Source organism: Triplophysa rosa, linkage group LG23, assembly GCF_024868665.1.
Source record: "Triplophysa rosa linkage group LG23, Trosa_1v2, whole genome shotgun sequence".
Classification (NCBI taxonomy): Eukaryota; Metazoa; Chordata; class Actinopteri; order Cypriniformes; family Nemacheilidae; genus Triplophysa; species Triplophysa rosa.
Window position 1 is genome coordinate 130,659 of NC_079912.1, and position 24,601 is coordinate 155,259.

At 44.3% G+C, this 24,601-nt stretch overlaps 1 protein-coding gene across 3 annotated transcripts; it reads right to left on the reverse strand.

Moving 5' to 3' along the window:
- Positions 1-77: 77 nt before the first annotated feature.
- On the reverse strand, positions 78-23,353 carry epb41l3a (erythrocyte membrane protein band 4.1-like 3a). 3 transcript variants are annotated; one of them, XM_057322343.1, is made up of 26 exons: positions 22,870-23,353; positions 19,971-20,095; positions 19,722-19,877; positions 19,364-19,468; positions 19,189-19,231; positions 16,551-16,626; positions 16,219-16,437; positions 16,013-16,100; positions 15,332-15,376; positions 14,584-14,736; positions 14,413-14,510; positions 14,159-14,334; positions 13,510-13,557; positions 10,375-10,607; positions 10,179-10,226; positions 9,998-10,033; positions 9,408-9,596; positions 8,459-8,536; positions 7,635-8,291; positions 6,637-6,756; positions 2,659-3,099; positions 2,287-2,364; positions 2,077-2,175; positions 1,924-2,004; positions 1,401-1,516; positions 78-833 (listed from the first exon to the last, which is right to left on the reverse strand). In XM_057322343.1, exons 2-25 carry the CDS (start codon positions 20,082-20,084, stop codon positions 1,406-1,408), a joined length of 3,492 nt encoding a protein of 1,163 aa, XP_057178326.1. In that variant the 5' UTR covers positions 20,085-20,095; positions 22,870-23,353; the 3' UTR covers positions 78-833; positions 1,401-1,405. The 3 variants fall into 3 exon arrangements, with proteins under 3 accessions (XP_057178326.1, XP_057178327.1, XP_057178329.1); XM_057322344.1 differs by lacking the exon at positions 13,510-13,557 and having other exon boundaries at positions 22,870-23,349; XM_057322346.1 differs by lacking the exons at positions 13,510-13,557; positions 15,332-15,376 and having other exon boundaries at positions 22,870-23,346.
- Positions 23,354-24,601: the final 1,248 nt, after the last annotated feature.

Consider the following 24,601-nt stretch of genomic DNA (forward strand, 5'->3'; position numbering starts at 1 on the left):
AGTCAGCATTGCTGTATAGAACACAATGTTCTTGTTGCATGTGAAATACATGAACGTGGCTCACATGTCACCGCAAACAGAAGAAACAACGAACTGATCCGAAATCAGATTTTATTTGAGCTGGAGGAGGAAACATTCAGCAGGACATGATGCCGTATATGAAATACAAAATCATACGGGATGCTGATGAAACAAACACAGACACAAAGACACACTGGAGTTGTGTTGAGGTTTCTGTACAGTTTAAGGCTCAGATGTGGCAGAGAGAATTCTGGGATTGATCTAAAACTTGTGATGAGCCATAGGTGCACAGATTCATTCACAGCAGTCTCATTCCATTCTAAAGTCAACATTCACAAGGGAAAAAACGGATGAATAATTCAAATCGAAACAACAGAACACTCGTGCGGAAGAATGAACCGCGTGTTGTTATTCGTGAGATGAAAGGGTGATGCGATGTTGGGGAGGGCACACGTTTGCGTGGTTAAATATTGTGCACTCATTCGGCTTGATATGGTGAGCAGTAGGCTATTGTAATAAGTAAAATGTAGATATCTGTAAGTTTTATATTTCCTCTTTATAGCGAGCTCGTGGCTGAACTATACACTGCGCTCATGTAGTATTTATTTGAAACGTGGATATATTTTCTTCTCTCACATTTGTTCCCGTGTCATGCAGTAACAGTGATCCAGTCTGTAAGCGTGTGTGTGTGTGTGTGTGTGTGTGTGTGATTCATTCTGTGGTTCCATTCCTCATTTTCACAGAAACCTCCGTCATTTTACACAGCGTGAAGACGTGAGAATTCTCCAGAACGCATGAAGATGATGTTAATCCTAAAACACACAAAAGCACTTTAGTGAGAACATTATTCCTGCGGCAGATGATGTCACGGCAGCGTGAAATGACACTGTTAGTCGTGCAATGAACGCACACACAATCTTTCATAAACAGGATTTTCTGAAGACTGTATGTCTGTGTATAAAAGCTCACTGCCATGCGTTGCTGCCAGTGGTTACCAGGATGCTGCTGTGTGGTTGCTAGGGTGTTTGGCTTCAGATGAGGGGGGTCATGTGATCATTGAAAACCTCATCTGTATTTCATTGAAACATCATCTTTCACGTGATTCTGTTAAAGCAGTTACACGATTAGCGTGTTCATTCACTCCAGTGTTATTCTGACGTGTACACTTGAATGGTAAATGATCCCTCTTTCGTAAGTCGCTTTGGATAAAAGCATCAGCTGAATGAACAAATGCAAATGCATTATGGGATTGATAAACAGCCAAAAGCAATGCCCGTGTTAGAACGGCAGCCAATAGCAATGCTCCAAACCGCGAGGCCCGGCGTAGCAGCCAATCAGCTTGCGGTCAGTCAAGCCTCTGTGATTGGCTCTTGCCTTACCTGCCTCACTCCTCGCCCTCCTCTGGCGTGATCTCCGTCTCTTTATGGACCACCACTTTAGTCACTGACATATCTGGATGTTGTTCTTTAGCTTCTTTGATAGCTTGAGCCAGAGCCTGAGTCATCACACGGCCGGACGCACAGCAGGAGACACAATCAGATCTCACACCGCATCTTGATTTGCTGTATGTGCCTCAATATTCAGACATACAAACTGACTGAATGTGTGACTGTGAGATGACGACTGAAGATTGTTAAAGGGCCGGTTCACCCAAAAAAGAAAATGTCATTTCTTTCTTTTGTGAAACACAACATTCTCTTCCAATGACACGTGTACGTCAACATCGCCGTTCTGGAGACACGCATCCTGACTGGTCATGTGACACGTCTGATTTTATTTCGACATGAGGAATACTAGAAAACTGTTCTGTTCCACAAGAGAAACTCACACGGGTTTGGAAAGTGAAGCGGGCGAGTAAATGATGACAGTAATTCTTCCATCGTGAGTTCATACAGGTCTCACCTCATCATGATCGATGTCAGCATCTCCTGAGATAACAATTCTCTTCTCGATCCGTGTCTCTGATATTCCTCCCTTCACCGTCTGTCCGACACACACACAGAACAGTGAGACACGTCTGTCATGATGACATCACTCTTACGGGTGCTTCTGTACCTTTGTGATGTGAGTGGTGGTGGTGGTGCTGCTGGTTTCTGATGTGATGGTTTGAGCGCTCATCAGAATTCCAGGATCAGCATCTCCGTCCGCTTCACCCTGAACGAGTTTCAACAACAACACAACTATTAAAGAGATATCAAACAGATGTTACTTTGATGTTTTTGTATGATTATAACTGTGCGAGAGCACTAGATAAGAGACACACACCTGCACGGACTCATACGTGATGGTTTTCATTTCTGTGCGGATGACAGGCATCTCCTGTGTGTCACCTGACGGCTCCGACTGCACAACAACACAAAAACACACACAGATATAAACGTGTTTCACACATGCACACACACAGTCATATGAGACGGCGGGTGAGGTGAGGATCAGGGTGTTGTGGGAGAGTTCAGAAGCAGCAGTATGACGTCACAGGTGACTGCTCTGTGTTAAACTCTCTCTCTCTCTCTCTCATTCAGGGAATCTGATGTTCTGCTGTTAGACCCTTAGAGTAAACCAGCAGTGGACTGGAGGAGCAGAAGGTTTGGAGAGAGAAGAGGTGAAGATGGATCTGGGAATCTACCGGAGTCACACCTCTGAACCGGCGGTCAGTTCTACCTCCCCGCTCTGACCCTCAGCCACACCCCGCTGCTCGGCCGTCCCAAGAGGAGCGGACGGGCTCATGTTGGGCGACTGATCTCCTGATCCCACATCATCTTCATCATCGGTGGACAGAGAGAAACTCTCACCCCCAGACTCACTGTCAGTGGGTGACACGCCCCCTGTGGGGGTCACGCCCGTGAGTGGGAGGGGTCTGTCAAAGTTTGCTGCGTTTACACTGCTGGAATCACTGGTGTCATGATCAGACTCTGATTCAGACTCAGACTCATCGAGAGCCTCTTCACACACAACACACGCTTGATAATACACATCCGGCTCCAGAGGGACCGCTGGAGATTCAGGCGGCTCTACCTGAGGCTGTTTCTCTTCTTCTGATGGGCTCTTCTCTGGATGACCCTCTTGGCTTTCGGATGGCTGTCAAAGACAAAATCAACATGTGGTCAAACGTGAGGAGAATGTATTTCAACATCAACGAGAGACAACGTTTGAGACATGATATACTTCTGTAACGTGACTCGTGAAACAGAACATTGAAACCGACTAATCTTCAGGTTTGAAAGTCAAAACGTTCATTCCGACAAAACATTACACGAGCCAGATTTTTTTGCAATGACTGATGGCCGGTATCGTGGATCAGAAAAGTCAACAGGGTCAATTTTGAATTCAAGTTGACCTTAAGAAATAAACAAACAAAACATCTGCATGTATCCTGTTCAGTTCGTCAAGTATTGTCAGCAAATCAGGTCATTCTGAGGCCATAGAAGTTCAACTTTATCATCCACCTGAAATGTGTAAAACTGCAATTAAAATCGGCAAAAAAAAATTGAAAAACAATGATGTCAAAAATCATCTTTAGACCAGGAGACGTCTTCAATGAGACGCTTCATCTTCAATTTCCACCTTCCATCCTCCGACTATTAAAAATGCTCTTGAGAAAGTCTGACATTCCGTCTCAAACCTTCACATCTGGACAAATGAGTATTTCTTTTATTTGTTAATATCCAGAACACAGACAAGTCGATGTCAGATGACATGATGTCTGACAGGATGAGGACAGATATGAGCTGATAAACACATGAAACAATAGGTTCTGTGATAACAGAAGTGAGCTATCTCACTATGGGAACACCTCAGGCATGACCGACTGCGGAAGCACCAATTGCACCACGTCTGTCGGACAGACGGACCAATCGCAACAGAAACCCAGGAGTCCCACCTCCCTGGTATATAATCCGCTGCCGCCCACGGCTGCATCATTCTCAGCATATCTACTTCTACCGTGTAATCGGCAGCACAAATGTCCTGAACAGAAAGACCACTAAACAGGGCCCAGGAGGTGGCCATTCCTCGAGTAGAATGGGCTCTGAGTGCTGGAGGAGGGTGTAAATTTGGTTCCTTGTAACACATTACAATCGAATTTACCACCCAGTGGGAGAGTCGCTGACGTGAAATAGGTTTTCCCTTGATATTGTCAGCCCAAGAAACGAAAAGCTGGTTACTCTTTCGTAACGATGCTCGTAGAACGTGCACCGGGCACAAACAGTGTAACCACTCTTCCTCTGGTGAAGAAAAAGGCTGAGGAAACGCCAGCAATTCAATAGCTCTGTTTTTAGCATAACTTTGGATCCATCTGATGCAAACTGCATGTACGCCGGATGTACAGACAGCGTGTGCAATTTGCTTACCCGCTTTGCTGTAGTGAGAGCAAGAGCAGTAAAAGCTGTCTTAAAAGAGAGACGCTGCAAATCCGCACTTTCCAATGGTTCAAAAGGGGGCCGTGAGAGCGCATCTAGAACCACCGATAAATCCCATGACAGGACCAGGGACTTAGTGACCGGAAGTAACCGTCTCGCCCCTTTCATAAACTGACATATCAGGGGGTGCTGGCTTATCGTTCCTGAATTCAGCCCCACATGACATGCTGAAATAGCTGACAGATAGACCTTTACTGTCGAAAAAGCTCTACCTTTATCCAATAGTTCCTGTAGAAAGCAGAGAACATCTAACAGGGAGCATAAAAATGAAATGATCCGTCTCTCCGTGCACCATCATTCAAACCATCTCCACTTATGATCATATAAAGAGCGGGTAGATGCTACTCTAACGCTCTGAATAGTCTCGATCACATTAGACATAGTCCAATGGCATTTAAATTCATCCTTTCATGGGCCAGGCCCACAGAGCTATCTTGTGAGGTGCAGGATGAAATATCTCTCCGTTTGCCTGAGAGATGAGGTCTCTGCGCAACAGGAGAGGCCAGGGCTGGTCGAATGTTTGAATTCCCTTGATCTCTGTAGCATCGGCCAGATGAGGCTCAGAGGGGGAAATGCGTATAACAGAGCATTTGGCCATGGGTGGGCTAGAGCATCCACACCCAATGGCGCATCTTCTTCCGTTATCTTCTCCCCACAATGGTTAGGGTCAGGATTAGGTGTTAGGGGAGGGGTTAGGATTAGGATTGGGTGTGGGGAGGGGTTAGAATTAGCCAATCGGACAGCGTGTTATTGAAGGAGGTGCATAATCTGTTAGGGGTGCATTTCTCTGCACAACACCGGAACGAATTCCCTCCCAGTCCGTATCCGCAGATTGATCGTCTGCACAACGTTGCATGAAGTCAAACACACCCGATATTATCGGATATCGCGATGATTTTTAAATTTTTTTAAACACATCGCCCAGCCCTAGTACCAGGTATACCGCGTTTGCGACGTCACCGGCCGGCTTCGTCTGTAAACTGTTTAGCGGCAAGTCCAATAATGCGTAGAGTACTGCTTTCACAATCTTTACGGGGAGGAAAGTGAGAATGATGCAGCCGTGGGCGGCAGCGGCTTATATACCAGGGAGGAGGGACTCCTGGGTCGCTGATGACGTGGTGCAATTGGTGCTTCCGCAGTCTGTCACCAGTGTTGCCAGATTGGGCGGGTTCATGTACATTGTATAGGCTTATTATTTAACAACACCCAAGTGTGCGTGTACTCCATCCAATTAGTAATCGTGACGTTACTAAACACGGCCACTGACGAGGTCACAGGCAGCTCGCAGGCAGCCAGCACTCAGCGGGAAATATAAACAGTCAATATGCCGAAGTCTAAGTGCGCAAAATATGAAAAATGTTACAGAAAGGAGTGGGAGAGTGATTCTGAAAAGTTCAGCATCCTGTCAAGTTACAACCGACACCCTGTTACTGTTCTGCATTTAAAGGTAGGCTTATGTCTCGCACTTACTTACACACCTGTTTATAATGAGTAAAATGTAGTAATAATAATAGTTAAAATAATAATATTTGAAGTATAAAATATAATTTCAATACACATTGTTGAACTCGTTATTAACGAATTGGGTATGTGAATGATCTTTACACTGTAAAAGTGCATTGTGTGTGGTGTGAGGGCGGGGCCATGGGCCATAGATGTGAACGTCTTATTGTCTCATTTTGTTACTGTGGTTCCATTGCTGCTGGTGTATGTCGCTAGCCATAGCATGGTACATTAATTGTGGCATTTAAAATAGCTAAATATTGATCAAATTTAATCAAATATTTTGGGTGGTTTTGTGTGCGTTTGGGCGGGTTTTGGACCGTTTTTGGGCTGGAAACCTTCAACTCTATTTGGCAACACTGTCTGTCACGCCTGAGGCTTTCCCATAGTGAGATACCGAACGGATGTTAGAAATAGAACACTCATGACTGTGTTCTGACAGAACATTTACATTGAGTCATTTAGCGGACACTTTTATCCAAAGCGACTTACAGAGAGTTCAGGGATCAATAAGCAATATGTCATACAGGAGCAATAATGCAATAGGTGATAACCCTAGTTTCAACAAAAAGCCAGACCAATACCTGTTGAGAGAAAGAGAGAGGGTTAGTGTTTTTTTTTTCAGAAGAGCTGAAAGACATCAGCGTCTGTGACTGTAACATCATTAACACATGACACATCTGCAGTGCTGCACCTTATGAGACGACAGAGATGAGGGTGTGATGAGATCAGACGACGACGGAGACGCCCAACTGCGAGTGGACTGCAAGAGAGCTGTGAGCTCAGGAGACATCTCATCAAAACTGGGCTTAGGCTAAACACACACACACACACACACGAGACACAAGATTATGAGTTAAGATCACACACGGTTAAAACACAAGAGACAAAAACACACAGACACACAGTTAATAACACACACGAGACACAAGATTATGAGTTACTATCACACACACACAGACAGTTAAAACACATAAGACAAGACCCCCCCCCCCCCACACACACACACACACATCACAGTTAATTCCACAGGATACTGAGAGCATTGTTTCAGGGTGGGTAAAGGGGTGATTTAGGGTTTATTCATGAGAGAATCATTTTATGCTTTGAGCAGAAATAAACTCCTGTGTAAATGTGAGGAATTAACCGTAACACTGAGTACATTTGTGTTGGTTCACATAAAAACATCACATCACATCCGTCAACTGAATGCAATGTTATGATGATATTTGTCCTGCAGATGGCGCTGTCATTAAACTAATGCTGTACTCACTTTTAATAACGACTACGTTGTGAAAATGACACTAAACATGTGAATGAACGCTGGTGTAGTACAGAAGCACATCACAGATGAATGAATCAGATGTTTATCAATTATTTGACGATGTGAAGATATCTCATGAATAAAACCCTCTCTGGATTCAGCGGCAGTAAAAGCAAAAGAAAGATCTGGAGTTTGTGAGTGAAAGCAAAGCAGTGCAGAGAACTTCATCAGAACAGCCGAGAGAGATTTCCACTGCAAATCATAAAAGAGCTTTTATATATCCGTGCTCTGAAGGTCAACGCCCAAACGGCAAATCTAAAGAAAAATCAGGTGTGACATCACATTCCAGAGCGGGGATCTGTGTCGCACAAGCAAAACTCATCATAAACGGCAACGGAAAGAAAGAGCGGAGGGTGATGACGTCATACCACTGGAGCTGTAGGAGAGGTTTTGATGAGATAGGGAACGGGGCCGGGACTCAGGCCGAGATCTGCAGAAGATCTGAGAGGAGAGCTCCGGCGGGTGAAGATCCTCAGCTCGCCCGTCCTGACGTCTCCGGATTCTTCAGCAGAGAGGACGCTCGTGACCGGAGCATCAGAGACAGAGGGTGTCCCGGCCTCTCTGACGGTGATCACCGGAGCGCTGGCATCTGAAGCACTGATCTGATACTCAACCGTCACAGGAAGGACCTTAATGGTCGCAGCGATGGGCTGATCAGAGAGTTTGACCGACAGATCGATGTCTTTAGATCGGACAGCTGCGGTGTCCTCGCTCGACACCACTTCTTCAGCTTTAAGCTTCTTCTCTTCCAGAGCGTCACCGGCGGCCACGAATCTGTGTTTCTTCTCTGGTACCTTAGGAGGAATTTTCTTAGGAGGAACATCTTCAGAGACGATCAGAGTTTGTTCTGGACCCACGGGAGGGATCTTCTCGTGAACAACAGTAAGTTTCTCGGGCACATCTTCTTTATCTTTTGTTAAAGCGTCAGATTTTTCTGCTCTCTGCTCTGGTAGAACTGGAATAACTCCAGTGTTTTCTTTCTCAACAGGTGGAAGTTTGTTTATAATGACCCACCCATCAGATTCCTACATATAACACACAAACATTCACATGACGTTAGCGTGTTGAATAGATTAATCGGTTAGTCACGGGAACAGCAACACATCTCTGTCTGATCTCAGTTCCTCTGCTCATGTGAAGCTCGTTCAGGTCTCAGGCGTGTGAAGATTCATTATGATCATAAATCACCTACCACATCACCTCTCCTGTCCTGTGTCGCTAAATCCCCCACAGCCACTTCCTGTTTCTCCTCCTCTACTTCCTGTTTGATCTAGTAAAACAATAATTGTGGAAATGATTTAAAGAGTACATAACATGAGATCATGAAAATGACATTTCATGCAGTGTGTCATGTTGCCGTGTTTGAAAGTAAGCAGTCTGCCAAGTTGTAAATCCGAAGGTGAATGAATAACAAAGTTATTGGCTTGGAAAAAAGGGAGTCGACTCTGAATCACACAAACGAGTCGTGCCTAGTCGATTCGCCAACCGCCGCGGATTTACGTCGCTACATATAGTCCCCGCCTACGTTTTGCTAGGACTGCCCGCCAAAACTTCACTCTTCTCCCCCAAACTCTGCAGCTCGTGAGCCTCATTCACGGTAGACCAATCACAGCAGACTAGACCATCTGACCAATCAGAGCAGACTAGACCATCTGACCAATCACATCAGACTAGGCAAGGGGAAAGGAGGGGAACGAATCATTTAAGAGTCAGTCAAGAAGTAAGGTAAGAATAACTGCCTATCATAACGAAATAATAGTGTTTTTACACCTTCTCTGTACTGTTGGACACTCCATAAACCAAAGTAGGACCTTAAAAATATCTAGTTATGTACGCTTTAATAACAGTTATTCTCTGAAAGAAATAATACTCAAAATACAGGAAAACAAGTTTCATTTGTACACTGAATGAGTTACAATATTATTATGTGTGTATCAATAATCACAGTTATTCATGTCAATATGCTGATATAACGTGATCGTTTGGAGAATGTAGGATGATGGTTCTTTCGTCATCACGATTTGAAGCTCGGCTCATATCTCTCTTATGTTTCCCGCAGTCATTTACTGCATGCAAACGAAATCAACAAGCGGCTAAATCATTCAGCACATCCATCACAAAGAACAAACAACAGCTCTTACTTCATCTGGAACCAGCGGTTCAATCATCGGAGCTTCATCCAGACGAGGAGATCGGATCGGAGAGGAGGACAGACGCTTCTCCCACTCCGTCAGACCCGTCCGATCTGTTCCTCCCTCCAGAAAGCTTCTCTTCAGCTCGCTGATGTTGGTCGGATGTTTCACCAGCTCGTCTGGTGTCTGATCAATGACCTGTTCAACATCACATCAACACATGCTGAACATCATCAAACACACACAGAACACAGAACATGACAGAAACATGTCAAACCTCACACGTCATTATTATAGTGCGTTTCACACGCACAAGACTCGACTTCATCACTATGTCACACACACACACACACACACGAGGTGAGTAAACGTCTGTTGTTCAATCATGAAATCACAGTTAGTTCAACACAACATCATGCGTGTGCTGTGAACCCTCACCGACCTCTAACATGAGTTTGCTGTGTCTGATAAACACATTCTCTCCTTTAAAGCGTCTAATGAAACTGAACTGAAGAGAGACACACAATCGTTCATGACATCATCACTACATGAACATGATGAGCGCTCACGACTGTGTGTTTTCAGTCAAATGATCTCACCTGAGTCTTCGTTTCAGACTCGTCCTCTTGATCGGACTGCACAAAACACACATAATCAAACACACATCAGACTCTGTGACACGTGTGTCTTGACATCACATGTGCTCGATCTGTGAATGATTGACATGATACTATATGTCTGTCTGTCTGTGTCGAGTGAATGAGAATGCAGATGTCAAACCTCGGTGGCTGTTAAGTCTCCATCAACAGCTGTGTCTGTGAAATCTGTCTGTGAATCCAGAGAGAGAATCACATCATCATCATCATCATCATCATCATCAGTAAATGAACTCAATGAACGTAATGACAGAGATCAGTGTTCACACGCATGATACAGATGATCTTATAGTGTCAAGAGTGACAAGAGCTGACTGTACCCGTGTGTCCAGGTGTACAGGTGTGAGCGGGCTGGGCTGGGAAATCTCTGTGGCTCTGGTGTTTTCGTCTTCTTCCTCCAGCAGTGCAACGCTGTCCGCCAGTGCAACTCTGTCCTGATCTCCATCAGGTCCTGTAGCTGCCGCAGCCACTGTCTTTCCCTCTGGAGTCACTGAAGTAATGACATCACTCACCGCCGGAGCTTTAGCTGTGCCGTACAATGCCGTACCCATCTCTAAACACACGCACACACAGTTAGTGTATAAAAATTCTGACTAGAATATTGATCAATTATTTTCACATATACAGTATATTCACAATAAAACACAACCTCAAGTATCTTTATTCCTTTATAAAATAAACGCTTGGAACATTCCAGGACCACAACATCTGTTTCACCCAAAACTGATCACTTCTTAATAGTTTGTTACTTTCCAATCAGATTTTGTTTTACAGTGTCATTCAGTCTGATGTTCCAATGAGTCAATGATACACAATGATGGACACACATCATCAGAGCATATTGTGATCCGGTATGAAAAAATAAAAGAGAAAAAGAGTTTTCTTGTACTTGAGGATCATCTGAACTATCAGCTTGTTAGAGACATTTACAGGCACGGCCACACACACACACACACACACGCGCGTACACAGGCACACGCACACACACACATTCACAGGCATACGCACAAACACACACGTACACAGGCATACGCACAAACACACACGTTCACAGGCACACGCACAAACACACACGTACACAGGCATACGCACAAACACACACGTTCACAGGCATACGCACAAACACACACGTACACAGGCACACGCACACACACACACACGTTCACAGGCACACGCACAAACACACACGTACACAGGCACACGCACACACACACACGTTCACAGGCACACATTCACATTCACAGGCATACGCACAAACACACACGTACACAGGCACACGCACACACACACACACGTTCACAGGCACACGCACAAACACACACGTACACAGGCACACGCACACACACACACGTTCACAGGCACACATTCACATTCACGGGCATACGCACAAACACACACGTACACAGGCATACGCACAAACACACACGTTCACAGGCACACGCACAAACACACACGTTCACAGGCACACGCACAAACACACACGTTCACAGGCACACGCACAAACACACACGTACACAGGCACACGCACACACACACACGTTCACAGGCACACGCACACACACACACACATTCACATTCACAGGCATACGCACAAACACACACGTACACAGGCATACGCACAAACACACACGTTCACAGGCACACGCACAAACACACACGTTCACAGGCACACACATGCACACAAACACACACGCGTACACAGGCACACGCACGAGCACAAACACACACACACGTTCACAGGCATACGCACAAACAAACACGTACACAGGCACATGCACACACACACACATTCACAGGCATATGCACAAACACACACGTACACAGGCACACGCACAAACACACAAGCGTACACAGGCACACGCACGAGCACAAACACACACGTTCACAGGCATACGCACAAACACACAAGCGTACACAGGCACACGCACGAGCACAAACACACACACACGTACACAGGCACACACATGCGCACAAACACACACACGTGTACACAGGCACGCACAAACACACACACACGTTCACAGGCATACGCACAAACACACAAGCGTACACAGGCACACACATGCGCACAAACACACACACGCGTACACAGGCACGCACAAACACACAAGCGTACACAGGCACATGCACTAGCACAAACACACACACACGTTCACAGTCATACACACAAACACACACGTACACAGGCACACACATGCGCACAAACACACACACACACGCGTACACAGGCACGCACAAACACACACACGCGTACACAGGCACGCACAAACACACAAGCGTACACAGGCACACGCACGAGCACAAACACACACACACGTTCACAGGCATACACACAAACACACAAGCGTACACAGGCACACACATGCGCACAAACACACACATGCGCACGCACAAACACACAAGCGTACACAGGCACATGCATGAGCACAAACACACACACACGTTCACAGTCATACACACAAACACACACGTACACAGGCACACACATGCGCACAAACACACACACACGTACACAGGCACGCACAAACACACAAGCGTACACAAGCACACGCACGAGTACAAACACACACACACACGTTCACAGGCATACGCACACACACGTTCACAGGCACGCACACACACACACACACACACACATGCATGTTGGGTTTCCATGTTTTATGGTTTTTATACTGTACAAACTGTATATCGTATTCCCTACCCAAACAATCACACACAACTGTCTGCTCTTTTACATTTTCACAAAAGTTCATTCTGTATGATTTATAAGCTTGTTTCCTCATGGGGACCAAAAAATGTCCCCACAAGGACAAGGGTTTTGGATATTGCCATCTTTGTGGGGACATTTTGTCCCCATACCGTAAGGTTTACCCTTCCCACAGGCACACGCACAAACACACACGTACACAGGCACACACATGCGCATAAACACACACACGCGTACACAGGCACGCACAAACACACACACGTGTACACAGGCACAAGCAAAAACACACGTTCACAGGCACACGCACAAACACACACATACACGCACACACACGCGTGCATGCGCACACACACGCGTTCACACGCACGCGCACAAACACACACGCATGTACACAGGCACACGCAAGCGCACAAACACACACACACGCATGTACACAGGCACACGCACAAACACACGTACACAGGCACAAACACACACACATGTACACAGGCACACACGTGTACACAGGCAGGCACACATACACGCAAGCGCACAAACACACACACACACGCATGTACACAGCCACCCACACACACAACATGTACGCAAACAGACACACACGCACACACTGACGCAGCGTGTGCAGGACAAACACATGCCGGGTCAGCCACTGCATGCACAGACAGTCGGTCACTACAGCAGCAAGGGATTGTGGGTAAATAAACAGGCAGAGGCTCTTCATGTTCGTCTGTGCGGGGTTAACAGATACCTGCTGGTCTAGTACCATTGGCTGTGTTCATGGGTGTATTCCGCTGAGCTGAGGAACATATTCAACAACACAACATCTGTCAAATATACTGTAGTGTGTGTGTGTGTGTGTGTGTGTGTGTGTCTACACAAAAACAAGCATTCAAACCCACTACAAACACTCGCTGCACACATACAGTCACCCCAGAAAAGTGTCTTACATAACAAATCAGAACTTCACTCTTCCGTCAGTTTGACTTTAAAAAACATCTTTGATTTTAGTGGATACATGAAGTATGAACTGTTTATTTCACAGTAAAACTACACAACTACACATGTGCGTGCAGGAACTGGAGATCCAAGAAACATCAGACACACACCAAACAAACGCTCCCCGTCGGCACAGCAAAGAAACGATCCGTCACACACCTGTGTTACACAACTTCATGCTGTCATTCATCACTTAATCATTCCTCATGCCAATCATGTAAAGCTGTTCAGAACACTGATGGAATCAACCACATCATCTCTCTTCAGTCAAACACATTCTCACAGTCGAGTCTAACACACAACACATGACTAACAGTTGTGAGTGATGTCTGATTGGCTGATGATGTCACCCAGACTGATGTCATTACATCAAACAAGAAAGAGAAGTGAAGTAAACAAACCCCCGTCTAAGCTCCGAGACATTGTGTAGCGTTTGCTGGAGGACCGTTCAAAAGAGGGTGCTGGTCGCACAATCTGTGAGCTGGCGCGTCTGGTTTGAGCTTGAGTTCTGCCGCTGTAACGGAACTTTGACCCCAGCGTCAGGAACTTCTTGGGTGGAGTCTCTGGGGAAACTAATCTGTGGAGAAGAATCTCACGGCTCAACATGTACAGTCATTGTTAAGAGCTGAAGAACATGTGATGATGCGAGACTCACCTGAAGAACGTGTGATGCTCCACGCAAACCTTCCACAGTCTCTTAGCCGCTCTGTGGTTTGGTAGCTTAAAGCCGATTGTGCTTTCAAACTGCTCAAACTAAACAGGAACACAAACATTTGATTTGATAGGATCTCAGCGTGAACACTCGCAGTAAAGAATTTCACCTCACCTCGCCCGGCCGGATCTTGATGTAGAAGTTGTTGCGTTTGTAAGAGATCTTCAGGACTTTCGGCCAGGCGAAGCGGTTGATACGAAGCCGATCGCGGTAGATGAGAAGACCAGAGGAACAGACGCCCAACATGATCTCCACCCCCTCTGAATCCTGACAAATGATCGATCAGAGAGGCGCCAATCATCGTCTCAAAACAAATCAGTACAAACCTCGGATTTCAGAATGAACGTGTCAAACATCCATCAGCTGGTTTGTAAAATGGTTTGGTGTTGTCACCTCCACTTTTCAATCCAATTTTACAATCTGCTAACAACATTTCAAATGTGAGAATCCATCAGATTAGGATTTATCTTTCACTTCAAACATCACAACTGAAACTAGTGAAGCATTACTCGTGTGTACTGTGTTCTGCGCACCAGAAGAACTGACGACGGTAAAGATTACAAACGTGAATCAACATCTCAAACACGCTACAGCAGAGATTGAACAACAACGCTCACATGGTTAAACACACATCATATTACAAAAGAAGGGATTGTGGGAAAAATGTCTTCACATGACTGGAGGGTTCTGTAAACACATCTTAGTCGATCTGATGTGTGTGTGTGTGAGGGCTGGATCCACAGAGGTTACGAGTGAACAGGTTCTGATCTCCTGTGAGGAATCTGAATCATGAGGTAACTCACACAGTGACATCAGACATGTACAAAACACACACACACACAGATACACAAATGCAGCTTACCTCTCCCTTAGCCGGAGAGAAGCAGTGAAAGAATCGTCCTATCAACTAGACCATCAGTAAGAGAAGGAGAAAGAAGACCACTCATCTAAACGAACGCTTTCATGCACAACTTCAGTGTGTTTCATGAACACATGAGATATAATGATGATTATGATGACGAGTTTCACCACTTAATCACTTAGAACCGCTGTAGACTTGACAGAATATCTGAAGATTATCAAGCGTAAAAATAGATTTATCTGCCAATGGAAAAATGAAGTCAATGTAAAAAAATCTCAACAACAAAAAAAATCACTTGATCTTAGTTGAACGGAAAACAAGAAACAGAATACTGGTTAAAGTGTTTGTTACATTGTGTTTTTAAACTGAAATAAATCATAGACACAACAGAACCAACAGCCAAACTGATGTTGAGTAAATGTTTGATGTATAATGTGTTCTGATGTTTTCTGCCAGTGACATCAGTTAAATATTGAAGCTTTCTTCATCTGACGTGAGTTTGATTTCACTCTGTGTGTGCTGAAGGCTTTAATCTGATTCATACTGACGTCTGACAACAGAACAATGACGAGAATAAACATACAACAACACACAACACTGATGTGAGAGTTATACCACACGTGTGTGCTGAACTCCATCATGCTGTGAGATTCAGTGTTGTGTCACGTGTGTGTGTTGTACCTTTGCATGATGAAGGTCGACTCCATACATAGAGAGTTTCTTTACATTCTCCAGAAAATGCATTTCAGCTTCGGCTGGGGTTATTCCTCTGAGAGCGAGAGAAAGAATGAAAGAATATTGTTGGGTCGGGGTTTTGGATTTAAACGGTTAAACTTCTAAAAAGCTGTGATATTGTTGGGTAACATTATCATGTTTTTTTGAGTCACTTGTAGGTCTTGTGTAGGTCCATGATCTTCTCCTCCATCTCTTTGGTCTGATGAGGGGCGAAACGAAACTCGCCGACGTAATCGGTTCCGTACTCGTCTGGATCATGATCGCCCAGCTCTGATTGGACGGTGTATGAACCTAGAACTGTGTGAGTGGCAAACGAACAGGGCAAACGTCCAGACACGATGTCATCCCTCAACTGCAAACACAGGTAATATCTGAAACAGAGACGGGCGAGAGACACTCACTCACATTCTCTCTCTCTCACTCTACACAGCTGTTCTCTATGTTGTGTTGTGTTATGATGATGATGAAGTGAATGTGTTGTGACCTTGTGATGTCTTCAGACAGCAGCGCAGGCTCAGGAGGATAAAACTTCACATTGAAGGAGAAATTCCAGGCAACGCCTGCAGAGAATCATCATCCTCATCATCATCCTCATCTTCCTCATACTCATCCTCATCATCTTCCTCATCATCCTCCCTCATCCTCATCTTCCTCATACTCATCATCATCATACTCATACTCATCATCATCCTCATACTCATCATCATCCTCCCTCATCTTCCTCATACTCATCATCATCATACTCATCCTCATCATCATCCTCATACTCATCATCATCCTCCCTCATCTTCCTCATACTCATCATCATCATACTCATCCTCATCATCTTCCTCATACTCATCATCATCATACTCATACTCATCATCATCCTCATACTCATCATCATCCTCCCTCATCTTCCTCATACTCATCATCATCATACTCATCCTCATCATCTTCCTCATACTCATCATCATCATACTCATCCTCATCATCATCATCCTCATCTTCCTCATCCTCATCTTCCTCATACTCATCTTCCTTGTACTCATCATCCTCATACTCATCATCCTCATCATCATACTCATCTTCCTCATCATCCTCATACTCATCATCATCCTCATCGTCATACTCATCATCATCATCAGTGTTTCCCCTATCATTGCCTTAGGGGGGCGCCCCGCCGCTCCAACGGCACCTCCCGTCCCCCAGAAGGTCAAGTTAATTTTTATTTTTTATATAGCACCAGATCACAAGAGAAGTCATTTAAGGTTACCTTTCCTATATAACATGTCTATACCTTGTTCTCGTATTAAACAATGGCATGTCATATCTGTTTCTACATGGTCGCGCCTTTACAATTCTCCTCTGCTCTCCGTAACGACTTCCGCCCCCATGCTCTTGCACACAGAGACACGTGCGTGCACATCTACACGTAAGCACACTCCCATCAGCGGACAGAGAGCCCGTGTGGGAAAATATGTCGTGTCAACCACCTGAAATGCAGATAAAAATACTGGCATTTTTAAACGCTCCCAGGGTGGTGAAAATGGCAACATTCGCTCTCCCGCTCCGAGTCTAAGTACAGAAAAGACGCATGCCCTGCCTCTGACAAGCAACAGTCCAGTTACCACCGGATGACAGGTTTTCACCTAGCTTATCCTTCCTTCCATCCGGACCGCGAGACATAATAAACCATTCAAAACATTAGACTATTTCTGTAGTCTAAATTGAGCAGCACGTGTACATAACTGAGCTGTACACATCACGCGCACTCAGGGAAAGTTATGTTGATTATTTTGCCGCTATATCCTCTAATATCTTTATTTAGCGCCAAACGCGCTTCATTTGATCCCTTTCCGCTCCGTGAGCGCTGCTTCTCCCGCCAAAGACGCGTCGCATATAAAGACCTGCAGACACCAAGAGCAGGTCAATAAATGGACACTTTTACTGTAACGCGTAAGTAAACAAAAATGTTTTTAGCTGTCAGTCAGTTTACTGTTTGTGACAGATTATAAACCATAACGTCTTGTATCTATATTTAGCATTTATGTTATTAAAAGGATTAAAAATCAGCATGTTAAGAGCATTTCGTAATGGCCCGGTTTCACAGACAAGGCTTAAGGCTAGTCCCAGACTTAAATGAATATTTGAGCTGTGTCAACTGAAAATAACTTGCCCTAACATATCGTAAAATATGTCAGTGCCATTGTTTTGTCTAAAGATGCACATAGGTCATGTTTCTCTCTAAAGCATTTTTATAAAAGTGACTCAAATATGCTAATCCATCTAAAGCATAGTCCTGGCTTAAGCTAAGCCTTCTGTGAAACCGGGCCAATGAATCATGTGTAATCACAAAGATTATTTAGAATCAGTAGTATGAATGGCATGGAAAGGCTACTTATTAGTAACTTTGTAAGAACTTCTGATGATAAATTGATTTCAGTTGTTACATTTGTTGTCAATAATTTTTTTAATATTCAAATAGACTACTAGGACTTCACTTCAGCACCAGAGCCAACATCACATTTGATCAGTTACCAGACCTTACTGTGGCTATCAGAATATAAAATAAATGGCCTGATAATACATCAGATTGATTGATTAAATACTATTTATTAAAAAAAGCATTGTCCGGACCTCTGCCGCAAAAAATATAGAGACCACATCCCCCCCAAAGCCGTAAATCTAGGGGAATCACTGATCATCCTCCTCATCATCTTCATCATCAGCCTCCTCATCATCATCATCATTAGCCACATCCTCCTCCTCCTCCTCATCATCAGCCTCATCATCATCATCATCAGCCACATCATCCTCATCATCCTCCTCATCATCATCAGCCACATCATCCTCCTCCTCCTCATCATCATCATCATTAGCCACATCATCCTCCTCCTCCTCCTCATCATCATCATCATCAGCCACATCATCCTCATCATCATCAGCCACATCATCCTCCTCCTCCTCATCATCATCATCATCAGCCACATCATCCTCATCATCCTCCTCATCATCATCAGCCACATCATCCTCCTCATCATCAACATCAGCCTCACTCATCATCATCCTCGTCATCCTCATCCTCCTCATCATCAGATCTCTTCTGTACTGAATTACAAGTGTCATATAAAGTGATTTACCTCTGATCTGCTTCTTCATGTCCTTCGCTGGATCCAACCAGTTCTAAAAACAAGCAAACACATCATTCATCATACACACAAACTACTGCGCATACACGTGTGTGTGTGTGTGTGTGTGTGTGTGTGTGTGTGTGTGTGTGTGTGTGTGTGTGTGTGTGTGTGTGTGCAATTCTACCTTTTGGTTTTCTACATCGCGGTATGTGATCCCAAAGTAATCTTTCTCCAGCAGATTGAGATGTTCACAGACTTTAGCAAAGAGCACCTGACCTTTATCACGCTTCTGTGAAGACACAAAACATCATCATCCCACAAACACACACACATTCAGATCTTGCACAGAGAAGTTTTATTTCCCAACACAACACTCCTGATCTCACACACACTGCTGATGAAACCGAATGAAACAGTCCTTCTGTGTTTCCACACGTGTCAAAGCTGTATGAGAGTGAATATCAGATGAGAGTTCTGTAACCTCACACAGTTCAACACATCACACACAAAGCCTTTATTTCTCACGAGTGATGATGACTGACCTCCACCACACAGGTGTAGTCGGATCCGTCCAGTAGTGTGATCTTACACTGCATGTTTCTGGAGCTTCTGCTCACTTTCACTGGAGATCTGGACCAGTGAGACGTGTGATCGTCCTCCTCCGGCTGATGATCTGACCTCCCGCCAGCGTCTCCACCCTCCACCAACAAACGTCACACACGCGATTAATAACACACTCTAACCTGTGCGTGTGTTGTGTTTGTGTTAGATTGAGTGTGATGTTGTTGTACCTGTTCTTTTCTGACAGGTGTGCTGTGTGCAGCCGCAGGAGGAAGCTGGTCGTGGAGGGGCGGAGCTGCACTGGCCCCCTGTTGCTCTGCTTTGGTCTCGAGTTCTGTCGTCATTTCAAATCAAACTGGGATGATTAAAAAGGAGAGTAAACATCAACACAAACCATAAGCTCATCACGCATGATATCACAGTGTCAGATGTTCAGCTTTAATGTGACGATCACCTCTGCGTGTTTAACACGTGTGTCACTTTCATTCTTTCAGATATTCATTCATTTGGCCACAGTGATTGATTGATATTAACCATAACAACATAAATGAACATTCTGTTCCCAGACAACAAAGATCCCACACTTTACATTTGAAATCATATCTGAACCAATGAGCAGGAGCTGATCACAGTTCACAGCTTCAATGTGCCCCGCCCCACTTCCTGTTTCAGTAGAAAAACATCAATCAAGTAAAGAGAGCTGAAGACAAAACATACAAAAGCACACATGACAATAATGGGGGGGTTTACGTAACGAGAACACTGAACCGCTGAACACATTTCAGACATGATTGATCTTCTTGTTTTAGTTCTGCTCTGTATCTGCAGATGAGCTCTCAGCCAATCAGCTGCTCTCCTACAGTCACGTGTCTGTCAGAATTTACTAAACATCAATCCATACACATGCATGCATGCATGCACACATCATGATGAAATGAGCAGAAAACATCATTCAAACAACCATGACTGAGTTTTTACATTGCGACATTCTTACCACTGAACTGTACTGCACTGCAAAAAATGTAACATAATGTTTGTTATTTAAAGCCACAATATGGAATATTTGGACCACTAGATGGCGCACTTTCGAAACAACAACAAAAGGCGAAGCTAAATGACGTTATGTAGGAGAGTGGAATTATGGGACATGTCGTTTTCACCATCCAGAGGCGTACGGAGATTGCCCATCATGTTCACGGACGAGGTAATGAATGAATTTTATTTGATGTCATCGTAATGAATTAGCTTGCAAGAAACGTGGAATGCTACGTTAGCCCGCAACTGATATTGGACTTTGTCCATTGATTTGGTAGCGTAATGCTACACAGTTTTACCTGTTTAAAACAGTCATACAGTCGTCGTTTAAAAAGTAAATTGGAACGAACCCACAGCATTTACAAGTAAGTTAACGTTACTGGCTACATATTTTTGTGCGACATATGCTGTATTTCACAGGGTAACTGCATTCATAACTGTTCAAATAATCTGTGCATGAGTATTTCGTGTACAATAAAAAAATGTGCTTACCTGTCTATTGAAACACATGCGAGAGCGGAGTCTGTGTCGAGTCCAAGTTGGTCGCGAACCTCTCTCCATTTAGAAAACGCCACGCCGATATTAGTCCTTGTTTTATTTCTTAATTTGTCCATAAGCCTGCTTGCCTTATTTGGCCTACGTTTACACTTTTTTGGGGGGTTTCCTTTACTCTCCAAAGAGTAATCGTGATCCATAATAACAGAACAACAGATGCTGTATAACCACTTCCGCATGTGCGTGTTGCTGTAGTTTCTACAAGTGGAAACTGAGGGTAGTGCGGAGCAGTGGATATTAATTCACTGATATGCGACAAATCAAGGGAGACAAGGGACGGGCCATTATTTTAAATAGGAATTTCTCTGGATTTGCACATTCTTGGGAACATTTGGGATAATGTAAGTACACAACTGCATGAAATATATCACACTGTGCAAGTGATTTTTGTGAAAATTCTTCCATATTGTGGCTTTAATGTAACGGTGGTTTGTTGTACTACCTTTACATTTTGCATATTGAAAAGAAACTAATGATCTTATGAGAACCACGACTGAGAATAAAAAGAAACGCACAGACATTCTGAAGCGCGTGTGAGATTTGGGCTGTAAAGCCGAGATGAGAGTTGATGATGTCAGTGCAGGTGAGGAATATATACATGAAGAAACACAGAACAGATGAGAAATCCAGGACGCGCTCTCATTCCCACAGCGAATCTCCGACAGAAATAGACATCTTCAGTCTGATCTCAAGTGCAGTGTCCTGACATCAGTCTCATCAGACCCACCTGAGTGTCTCTGTCCATGGTGCTGCATCACACAACTGCTGTTCTGAGAACAGTGCACAAACGCTCACGTTACAAATGTGTGATGATCATATCTCATGTAAACAGAAGAAATGAATGTTGATGGCCAGTGTCTCCTGTATGTTTCGTGGCATCGCCTCGTTAATCATCTTTAGTAAGATCTGATTTGAAACACTTGATCCAGATGAATGTTTGATGTTCTGAATCCTGTTATGGTGACTAGACAAAACCAGCGCACGTGCTTCTCACAAAGCAAGCGGCCCTTTACAACGTCATCGCGTCACTGAAGTATGACGTAGGCGCGTGTGACGCCACGCCGGCCCGGTGCACGCGCAATCCACACCCACCGCATTGCAGAACCGTTAAACGAGACCGGTGCCGGCGAACTTCATAAACTCTGTCACGCAAATCCATCGACATGTGTCGCGATTATGACACATGACAGAGAAATGAAGCGCGTGTCACGTGTGTTTGAATGTCGCGCGTCTGTGTTTATGCAGAGTATCATTAATACAGCCGCGCGCGTGACATCATGACCCACGACAATCAAACCCACGAGAAATAAACTGAAGTTCTTCCTCACGGACTCTTGAATCCAAACACACAAACAGTGAAGTACACAACGACCTGTGATTCAACTGTAGCACACACACACGCACACTGCCGTGTACAGTATGAAGGACCTGGGATTCAGCTTTAACACACACACTCGTGTACAAAATGAAGAGTGCTGCTGTCAATCACAGCTGACACACACACACTCATGACAGAAGAGAGAAATCGCGTGTGTTTACCGGCTCTGATGCTGCTGCTGCTGCCCGGCGCGCTGCTGACGGACTCGCTGCAGACACACACTCACACCTGATACCCGGAACGCGCTCACACACACACAGACGGATGCGCGCGCACTTCAGTCACTACAGTAACGAGAACTCCCGTTTATTCTAATGCTGACAAAGGCACCAGTGACGTGATGATGAAGAGTTAATATCTTGATCATGAGTACATCAGCCACATTAAGAGTTAAACCAACACACTGATTACAAATACCTACAGCTCACTGTATTTACAGCACGCACGCACGCACGTAAGACACAAGCACTGAACTCTGCACTCGTGATCAGTGATCCTCAATCAAATTATGTGACTTGTGTTGGTCTATTTTTAGTTCTGTTTCTATTCTGTATTTCCTTTAATCATCGTCTCTCTCTCTCTCTCTCTCTCTCTGGTCTCAGTCTGCTGTGCATGTAGATGAGCTCTGTTTTCTGCACTCAGACTGAAATCTGGTATTAGTGAAGAGTCCCTTCCCACAATGCATCTGCACCAAGGACACAGGACACGTCCCACCCGCTGAGACACAAAGCAGCATCAGTTTGACAGGGTACAGCCAATCAGAGTTCAGGTCAGGTGCCAATCAAACATCAAACTCACTCTGATTGGCTCCTGCTGTCTCGCCTCAGGATCAGATTCATCAAAAGAAGATAAAACTCACACACTTATTATCTATAGTGACACAAAGAGAGAGAGATTATAAACCACTTTAAGTTGCACTACATACATCACACTTTTTATTTGATTTGATTTGATTTGATTACTATATTTATCTTTCTTTTCGTTTGTTTACATACTCGCACTATTTGTGCGAGTATGCAAGCACCCTTACATTGAAAATTGAAACTGATAAGCAGAGCAGTGCAGTGTTGGCTTGCTCACCGGGAGACTGCATTTATTTATTAGATATTATTTATTATAATGATCTTGCTTGGTCTATAAACACCATGCACTGTGCTGTGTTTTACCTTTCTGTGTTTTTCTTATTTGCTCCTGTAAAGCTGCTTTGGAACAATGCACATTGTGAAAAGCGCTATATAAATAAAATTGAATTGAATTGAATTGAATTTGTACGCAGCCCGCTGCAAATGCTTTGGCAGTACGAATGTACATTTTGTCATGCCAATAAAGCACCCTTACATTGAAAATTGAAACTGATAAAACAACTGCAGCTCATATCAGCTGAAGAAACATCAGAAAGCTGATTGCTCCAGCACTATATTCTGAACATCTAAACCTCACAGATTTATATTTCAACATGAGGAAAAATACTACACGATATTCTTTGAACATGTACATAAAAGGGATAGTTCATCCAAAAATAAACCTTCTGTCGTCGTTTAGTCATCATCACTGTGTCAAACCTGTAGGAGTTTCTTTCAAAAGAAGATATTTTGAAGAATGTTGATAATCAAACAACACTGAACCCATTGACACAGGTTTATAAACCCATGACGGGGAATAAATGAGAATCGCTTTCATAGTGTGAAGCACAAGAAACACAAACTTTATCAAGTGTTCTGACAGAAATTGTGGTTTCAGGAAACATTGAGATCAAATGTGATCTCAGATTATGGAGGCTGTGTAATCTCTGTGAGTACATCAGCACGCGTGTGGAGAGAAACACGGATTGTGACGTGTGTTCAGAGAAGCCGTGTGCTTTTGATCAGAGGATAAATACAGATGATGAAACGA

What these genes read in the sequence shown, in the direction of transcription:
- epb41l3a (XM_057322343.1), bottom strand. Translation starts at nt 20,084, where the DNA reads ATGACGACAGAACTCGAGACCAAAGCAGAGCAACAGGGGGCCAGTGCA. An exon ending in AGGACAGGAGAGGTGATGTG is followed by an intron (nt 8,292 to 8,458) that starts GTAGGTGATTTA and finishes TGTTATATGTAG; the next exon opens with GAATCTGATGGGTGGGTCAT. An exon ending in CCACCACTCACATCACAAAG is followed by an intron (nt 2,005 to 2,076) that starts GTACAGAAGCAC and finishes TGTGTCGGACAG; the next exon opens with ACGGTGAAGGGAGGAATATC.